Source organism: Mytilus galloprovincialis, chromosome 3, assembly GCF_965363235.1.
Source record: "Mytilus galloprovincialis chromosome 3, xbMytGall1.hap1.1, whole genome shotgun sequence".
Lineage (NCBI taxonomy): Eukaryota > Metazoa > Mollusca > Bivalvia > Mytilida > Mytilidae > Mytilus > Mytilus galloprovincialis.
In genome coordinates, this window is record NC_134840.1 from 104465188 (window position 1) to 104475029 (window position 9842).

General features: G+C 32.9%; 1 protein-coding gene across 4 annotated transcripts in view; it reads right to left on the bottom strand.

Moving 5' to 3' along the window:
* LOC143069635 (reticulon-1-A-like) overlaps window positions 1-9764 on the bottom strand; it is a 33148-nt gene extending 23384 nt beyond the window's left edge. Inside the window, exons 1-3 of one of the 4 annotated variants that reach the window (XM_076244373.1) lie at window positions 9559-9764; window positions 3371-3403; window positions 2915-2950 (exon numbers count right to left, since the gene is read on the bottom strand). In XM_076244373.1, coding sequence (XP_076100488.1) covers window positions 2915-2950; window positions 3371-3403; window positions 9559-9676 — 187 coding nt within the window. In that variant the 5' untranslated portion in view covers window positions 9677-9764. Of the gene's footprint in view, window positions 1-2914; window positions 2951-3370; window positions 3404-9300 lie in introns of all 4 variants that reach the window. The other 3 variants (XM_076244374.1, XM_076244370.1, XM_076244371.1) reach the window with 3 other exon arrangements.
* Between the last annotated feature and the right edge of the window lie 78 nt (window positions 9765-9842).

Genomic DNA, 9842 nt, shown 5'->3' on the forward strand with positions numbered 1-9842 from the left:
AAAGACCAAAACTCAAAAACTTAACTTTGACCACTGAACCATGAAAATGAGGTCAATGTCACATGACATCTGCCCGCTAGACATGTACACCTTACCATCATTCCATACAACAAATATAGTAGACCTATTGCATATAGTATGAGAAAAACAGACCAAAACACAAAAATTAAACTATAACCACTGAACCATGAAAATGAGGTCAAGGTCAGATGACACCTGCCAGTTGGACATGTACACCTTACAGTCCTTCCATACACCGAATATACTAGCACTATTGCTTATAGTATCTGAGATATGGACTTGACCACCAAAACTTAACCTTGATCACTGATCCATGAAATGAGGTCGAGGTCAAGTGAAAACTGTCTGACAGACATGAGGACCTTGCAAGGTACGCACTTACCAAATATAGTTATCCTATTACTTATAATAAGAGAGAATTCAACATTACAAAAAATTTGAACTTTTTTTTCAAGTGGTCACTGAACCATGAAATGAGGTCAAGGACATTGGACATGTGACTGACGGAAACTTCGTAACATGAAGCATCTATATACAAAGTATGAAGCATCCAGGTCTTCCACCTTCTGAAATATAAAGCTTTTAAGAAGTGAGCTAACACCGCCGCCGCCGCCGTAGCCGCCGCCGCCGCCGCCGGATCACTATCCCTATGTCGAGCTTTCTGCAACAAAAGTTGCAGGCTCGACAAAAATCATCAAAAGGACCTTAAGAGCTACGTTTTCGCAGCTAACGTCATATCACCATGTTTTCTCAAAGCGTTCAACATCGATTTCAAACAAATGCTTTGAAACTCTATTTGCAAGTGTTCATGTCAAACGCTCACGAGATACCAAACGGACTAGACCTTATACGGTAAAGATAAAACCCAAGGATTCCGGTAAAAAAGTTTTGAGCGGGAAATACAAATATAAGATATTTGGTAGGAACGAAAAGATAAAATAAAATAAAATCTTGCTGGTAAATACAAATAAAAGATTTTCAGGCAGAATGAATTGACAGGGTCGGTCGGTAAAGGGCAAACAAACAATATTTTAATTTAAGCCTACTGTCTTGACAAGATCTTAAGAATATGACTATATGGGTAATATGCTATGGGTACTATGCTTTGAAATGGGCATTCTCATATAAACAACAATGTTTCGAACTTGTGGTGGATACATTTAGCAGATACTCAAACATTCAGAAGAAAAGCAGGGATCTAAAGACCTGTCTCAGCAAGAAATCAACTGGTAAGAAGCAATTGCTGATATAATATGTAATACAAAGATACAGACACAGTCTGCACCAAAAACTTTTTCAACTACTAGTCCGAAGACCTATATTCTGACATTTTTCTTATTGGTCTAAACAAAGTTTTGCAAAAATTAACTAGTCTGGATGAAATTTTACTAGTCTGGGGCATCGGACTAGTGGCTAACCGTGCAGACTGCAGACATACAGTGTCACATACAAACAGATTGACAAGGTTAAACTGGAACTCCACTGAAACCTTTATTCACAGACCTTACATAGGATTTCCAAGTTTCCCAGCTATTATTTCTATTGCACAATACCAAAATTATGTCAGTCCTTTGAAAATCTACAGAGCACCACTTTTAGACTATAACTGTATCATAGCAATTTAATCCTTTTTCAAATATTGAGGTTGAAGGTCCTAAATGTCACCAGGGCTGATACAGATATTAATTTTAATTTAAGGCACCAGAATATGATAAAACATCTGTTGAGGGCTTCCATTTAATTTGAATATGAGCTTTGACCTTTATTTTTTACAGTCTTCACAGTTAGCCCCTAGTTCGATGTCCCAGACTCATAAAATTTCATTTGGACTAGTAAGTTTTTGAAAAACTTTGTTTGAACCAATAAGAAAAATGTCAGAATATTGGTCTTCAGACTAGTAATTGAAAAAGTTTTTGGTGCAGATTGTTTTATTAATTTATAAAAACATGGATGTATGTTTTGGCATGATGGATATTGTTTCATTATGTAACTGAAACTCTGAGACTGTAAGATAGTGTTTAACTCTATGGTCTGGCCTCACGGTCATAAAACTTTCGGGCATGATTTTTGTACTCAAAGAGTCGAAAATCAACCAATCAAATTGCTGGATTTCATGTTTCGGGCAGGATTTTTGTGCTCATAGCACTGAGCAAAGTTTTATGCCTTCAAGGTCTGATGTAAATTTTACTGACGTGACTTCTGATGTTAAGTTTACGGACTATCACCTAGGTATTGAACTAAGGAATTACTTTCTTCATCAGTAACATGGGTACCAATGTTCATGGATTGAGGAAAAATCTACCTTGAATACATAAGAAAAATGTTAGAAAAGTGGATTTAGGACTGGAAGTTAAAAAAAGATTTTTTTGTGCAACTGCTTTGTGAAGTTGATATTTATATAATACATGTTACAGAGTATGCCTTATTTAAGGGTACAGTAAAAATCCAACAAATCGGATACTCAGCAAAAAATATCCCATTACCCTGTATATTGATCCAATTAGACGATTAGGTGGAGTCTACCATATAAACAAACAATTGTTTAGTTATTGTGAACTGGTGTGAAAATAAGCTTGTATATTACATGTCACTTTATTATCAAAAGTTGCATTCATTCAAATTTTGTAGTAAAAGTAATGAATATTAGTATGATTTCAAATATACCTGTTTAAGGTTTTAATATGATTTTTCTTTCAAAAATATTAGTTCTGTGGGGAAGTGATCTTAAAATAACCTTATTTTAGATGGTACATAAGTATCTGTCCTGAAGATGGAATTGAAAAGGGTAGATACTAAATTCAGGGTAATTTGGGCAACCTTAAACAGATAATGTTCGTCTTGTCTAATCAAATATCAAACTAATCAAAAGAAAGTTATTTATAGTAACACTTACCTCTTGGATCTACATTTTTTAACCATGATGCAGTTTCTGAAAATATAATTGACATGTATCAACAGTTGACCTGTTAAATAAATGTTTCAATTGAAGTAATGATTTTAAGGTTGATACTCAATATTTTACAATACAGGTCTGGAAGAAGGTGAAAAACACTCACAGAAAAATATACATGTACATGTAACACTCAAGTATTCTGCAAAAGTGGTTCTCATGGGCTTGTTTAGAACATATGACTGAAAGTGTGGGACCTGTTTACTAAAGGGGTTTCATTTGAATCCAAGTAAAGTTATTGAATATTAGCAATATTTGATTTTTTATTTAATTGCCTATCAGAATTGTAATACATGTACATATTACAGAAATAGTAGGAAATTAACTTTTGTAAAAAAAATATAGAATGTATGGGTTCATTATATAAAAGTAAGAAAACAAAAATATCAAAGTTGTTACCTGCAGGTGGACTTGTGCTTTGCTTTACTGATTCTGAAAAAGAAAATATAAATGATGTGCTATTACTTGTGACTATTTGATATTCATATATGTACAAGTGCACACATTATTTTAATATCTGTAAACAGAAAAACTTGTGCTACAATTATATTATCTTTTACATGTATTTAACAATAAAAAAAATTGTATATAAATTTAAAATAGAGAAACAAATTCTGATTATTAAACTTCCATTGCTAATAATATTTAAAATTTTATCAAAGTTTGTAACAGGTTAAATGATCTTTATAAAGACTAAATAAATGCATTATAAATACTTTAAATCAATTTCATGAGCTGATAAAACACACACACACCAAACGCAAGTATCAAATGAATAAAAGGTAATTCATGACGTGAAATGCAAACATTAAAGATGAGAAATAGAACGCTTAATATTAGCTAGGGAAGAATTTTCCAATTGGAAGAAAAAAGCTAAGATTTCTGTAAAGCCAAAAGGCATCCTTTATGGATTTGGAGTAGATGAAATTATTTTACCCACAAAAAGTCTCTTTCTAAGGGATTTTGTAATGATTAGGCCAAAAAAAAAAAATAGGTGTGTTTCCGGTCGCCCGACCGACCCTAATTTTTTGGCGCCGACCCTAACTTTTTTTCCCGAAAAAAAAAAAAAAAAAAAAATTTGATTAGTATAGCCTTTGAATGGCATCTTTTAAACGTTTGATTTCAAATAAAATTTTAATACAGTAAGCATTTGTGTGATACAGATTGAAGTCAAACAACGGCATGGCTTCTGCTATGGCCATCAGTCAAAGTGTGTTATCAATAACAATCGATGAGTGTCCACACAGGAACGAGAAAAAAAGTATAATAGCCCCATTTTCTAATTCTACCACCTTTATTGATATATTCAATCAGTATCATGACTTTGGATTAAAGAACAATGAATTTACTGTGACTGGAAAAAACCATGAAATATCTCCCACAACCGAAGCAGGCCAGTAAAAAAAAAAAAAAAAAAAAAAAAATACCTACCTACCGACCCTAATTTTTTGGGGCATGCAACAGGAAACACACCTATTTTTTTTTTGGCCTTAGATAACTTGATACATTTGTAAATGCATATTTTCTAAAAATGCAGTAATTGCAATAATTCAAGATCAAGATACCACCTTCACGACCTCATTTCATTGGCAAACATTGTATCTAGGACTAAAAAAATATCATCTAACCAGGTGCTCCGCAGGGCGCAGCTTTATACGACCGCAGAGGTCGAACCCTGAACAGTTGGGGCAAGTATGGACAAAACATTCAAGCGTGATACAGCTCTGAATTTGGATTGTGATCAAATTTTTGACATTACATGGTTTTTTCTTACACAAAACAAATGTCAAGATTTTACAAATCAATTAAAGATTTCTTCTTCAAACTTTTAAATCTAAAATTAAAAAGTTGACATAGCATAGGTTTCTGACACAGAATGAATGTGGTCTAATGAACTTAAAAGTTTTTTTTTGCCTTTGAGCAATTCACTATGCTGTTGAATATTAATCCTCTCAAAAAAATGTTTGAAGAAATTTTTTTTTTATTTATGAAATCTGAAATGAGAAAAATTTAAACCCCCCCCCCCCTTTTTTTTTTACATCCCCGTTTCCCTTTTTCCAAAACTGATATCAATTTAAATTTCTAATGGAGTTTGCAACAATAACTACTCTTTTAAATACATCATAAAATATTAAAATGTAAAATAAAGTGCTTGTTATCACTGAATGGTAAAGATTGGTTACAATGGTAGTAAAAGTGAATATACATTGTTTATTGTATAAAACAATAAAAAAAAACTTCATCAGCAACATTTTATATTGGCAAATTTCCAATGAAGTTATTTACATAAAGTTATTGGCAAATAAAAATAGAAAATGACATCATAGTCATGTCTGGCAAATGTCCAACATACATTATCTAAAAACATTTTAGATAAGATAAGGAAAAAAAGCTTCATCAGCAACATTTTATATTGGCAAATTTCCAATATTTTATATTGGCAAATTTCCAATAAAGTTATTTACATAAAGTTATTGGCAAATAAAAATAGAAAATGACATCATAGTCATGTCTGGCAAATTTCCAACATATATTATCAACTACTATTCTATACAAAGAAAGATAACTCCAATTGAAAATTAATTGCTATTGCACAATATTGTGCAATTAGATATTTCTTGCTATTGTGCAATACTGTGCAATTGAAAATTTCTTGCTATTGCACAATACTTGATATGGAATCCTGATTTGGACCAACTTGAAAACTGGGCCCATAATCAAAAATCAAAGTACATATTTAGATAAAGCATTTCAAATAAGCCCAAGAATTTAATTTTTGTTAAAATCAAACTTAGTTTAATTTTGGACCCTTTGGACCTTAATGTAGACCAATTTGAAAACTGGACCAAAAATTAAGAATTAACATACACAGTTAGATTTGGCATATCAAAGAAACCATTTATTTAATTTTTGATGAAATCAAACAAAGTTTAATTTTGGACCCCAATTTGGACCAACTTGAAAACTAGGCCAATAATTAAAAATCTAAGTACATTTTTAAATTTAGCATATCAAAGAACCCCAAGGATTCAATTTTTGTTAAAATCAAACTAAGTTTAATTTTGGACCCTTTGGACCTTAATGTAGACCAATTTGAAAACGGGACCAAAAATTAAGAATCTACATACATAGTTAGATTCTGCATATCAAAGAACCCCAATTATTCAATTTTTGATGAAATCACACAAAGTTCAATTTTGGACCCTTTGGGCCCCTTATTCCTAAACTGTTAGGACCAAAACTCCCAAAATCAAACCCAACCTTCCTTTTATGGTCATAAACCTTGTGTTTAAATTTCATAGATTTCTATTTACTTATACTAAAGTTATGGTGCAAAAACCAAAAATAATGCTTATTTGGGCCCCTTTTTGGCCCCTAATTCATAAACTGTTAAGACCTCAACTCCAAAAATCAATCCCAACCTTCCTTTTGTGGTCATAAACCTTGTGTTAAAATTTCATTGATTTGTATTTACTTATACTAAAGTTATTGTGCGAAAACCAAGAATAATGCTTATTTGGGCCCTTTTTTGGCCCTTTATTCCTAAACTGTTGGAACCAAAACTCACAAAATCAATCCCAACCTTCCGTTTGTGGTCATAAACCTTGTGTCAAAATTTCATAGATTTCTATTCACTTAATCTAAAGTTATAGTGCGAAAACCAAGAAAATGCTTATTTGGGCCCTTTTTGGCCCCTTAGAATTCCTAAGATGTTGGGACCAAAACTCCCAAAATCAATCCCAACCTTCCTTTTGTGGTCATAAACCTTGTGTTAAAATTTCATTGATTTCTATTCACTTTTACTAAAGTTAGAGTGCGAAAACTAAAAGTATTCGGACGACGACGACGCCAATGTGATAGCAATATACGACCAAAAAATTAAAATTTTTGCGGTCGTATAAAAACAAATATTCTCATTCATTGCCAGGGTATCCAAATTTTTTAAACAATTGGAACTAGTTTTGAACAAATGTTGTGTTAAATAGTATTCAAATTGAAGATACACTGTGCATAGCCATATGTATAATACTATGTTGACTGTTTATGTTGAGCAGAGCACACACTCCAGTCCATACTACTTTAAATTTATTAGTAAGGATTTTTACACAAAGAAAGACCCAGTGCAGTGTCAGTTTAACACACACACTAAAAACTAGAAGTACATTGTAGCTAGCTATAGCCAAATGGACAACTACAGTGCTTGGACATAAATCTTCACTACTTAAGATTTTTTACTAAATGTTTTATAAAATTACTGGTTTTTTTTCAAAAAATTATTGTAGCCAATAGGTGCTGAAATGTACATGTCCAGGAATGCCGATCCGTCCGCCCTGATTTCGGTTCACCCTAGTTACTGTTCGTCCTAGTTCCATTTCGCCCTGAGACCGTTCGCCCTGATTTTTATTTTTTATTATAGCGTTGTGTTGTGTGTATTTAATTGAATATGTTTTAGTCAGTCTACAATTTCGCCGAATATTTACGATGTATTATGTTGTCTACAGCTAGCTGCTACTAGGTTATAAGTTCCTGTAAATTTCAGGACTACAAGATATTGTGACTTCAAGGTATTGAGAACTAAGTTAGTACCTGTATATAATTACGTTCTAGGAAATTTTTTACCCATCCAAGCCGACTATTTTATTTGAGAAAAATGTTATTTTCATTATTAATCCATCAAAGACAATTCATATACCAATCAGTGATATCAAAGATTTCAAATTATACCTAATCAGCAATCAAAATTCAATCAACAGTAATTAAAAGTAATTATAAAATAAATTGCAACAATGCAGCCAAGAATTTTATTTAATTAATATTCTGTATTTAACTTTTAATAGATATACATAAATTTTAATATAATATAAATATATATTTCTTTCATTAATGTAAGCCCATGTAACATATACATATCATAAATGAAAATAGGGCGAACGGATTGCCAGGGCGAACAAACTCAGTGTGAACGAACCTAGGGCGAACATGTAATCAGGGCGAACGATCCCGATACCCATGTCCAGTCAGAGGTTAAATTCAGAAATTAAACAGAAAGCAAAGCCCAAATTTTCTCTAACAGCAAAGAAGCAAGTCAAAACAACTGACAAGGTGATAAATAGTTATGTCCATGCGCTATAGCCTAAGCACTCTTTATGGTTATCTATGTTAATGCACTCAACAGGATCTTTGGTCCAACTGCATTTGCTTTTCCATTTTTACAACCCCGTCTGTAACATGTCTAAGATCAGTTTAATTCATTTATAAACATGTTACTGTGTAGTATACTACATTGTATATGGTTTCAAAATTTACTTTGTCACTATGTTTTATAAGGACAATTTTCAGCTTGCATTAAATGTATTGCATTAGAAAATTTTTAACCTTTCTGGGTTTCAGTCCATGAACATGTAACACAATTATTCACAGATGTTTCTGTCCAAGGCTCACATGGCTTAGCATGTTTTATAGTCGCCGTCACTTAAAATTGGCACCATGTTTTTTGTTAATTTTTTCTTAAATATCGACCGCGTTTACTAAAGATCATGTTTTTCAATTAGTGGAATAAAAATCCTGTCCAAATATCCACTACTGTCCTACCTTTTACTGTGTTTGCACTGTATAATCCTGACCTTCACATTTTTCAAGATTATTTACATTGTAAAACCGCCATCTTGGTTTCTATGAGGATCCCTTATTCCATAACATTCGTTACTCTCCGGTAATATCATTGTCATTGATGATACAATTTCCCGCGCTTTTTTACGTAAAGATGACGAAAAGCTCCGAGAGACACAAGAAAATGGAGAGCACGTGGAACTCCACGGCAACACTTCCGATAATAACAATGTCGGATTCCACCATACAAAATTATCTTGGATTATGTGAAGGTCAGGATTATACAGTGCAAACACAATAAAAGGTAGGACAGTAGTGGATATTTGGACAGGATTTTTATTCCACTAATTGAAAAACATGATCTTTAGTAAACGCGGTCGATATTTAAGAAAAAATTAACAAAAAACATGGTGCCAATTTTAAGTGACGGCGACTATAGACTGAACTACAATTTGTGACCTGAATTGCCCTGAAGCAATTGGTCATAAATCATTATATGAAATAATGCACAGTATTAATATACATGATAAAGACTAAAAATATGTATACATGAAATAAATTAATTTTAAACACAAAAAGCGTGAAGAGTCAGACTCGCAAATTGTATCACTGCAACTGGAGTCTTGACAAACCGTAACAAAATTGCCAGAATGAGTTTATCTTAACATATGTTTGAAAAATCTTTTGAAAACAAGAGCGCATTTCAAATAAACTATTACCTGTCTTGGGAAGCTTGGGCACTTCTTGTTGGGGTTCTATTTTCGTTTCACTTTCAGTGTTCTCGTTTTCAAATGCAGACATAAGTTGATCTACTTCTTTAGGGGGTGCTGTAGGTTCTTGGGGCTGATAAGAAAAAGGGTCATTGGTAGCAAATGCAGACTGACCAGCAGAACCAAGGTTAACTAAATCATTTAAATTATCAACTGGATCAGTATTGACGGGCCCGGGATCATAACGATCAGCCTCTGCCTCCTCACCGACATAACTCGATGAAATTTCTTCATCTTGCTCTGGTATTTTCTCCACTTTCTCGAAATCCTCTTGGTGGTAGTTATTTTCTGACTGGAAATCTCCTAACAGATCGTTGTCTGCCATTCTGTCACACCTTTAATTTCTTGGTTAATCTTACAAACTGTTCACTCAGCTGTCCCGTGCAGTTGAAAAGTGACGTTATGGCCATGCGCATACATAAATTATTTTCAGAAACTTCCGGTATAATCTTAGTTTTCTCCCTTAGCTATATTGTTTCGAATAGGGAATA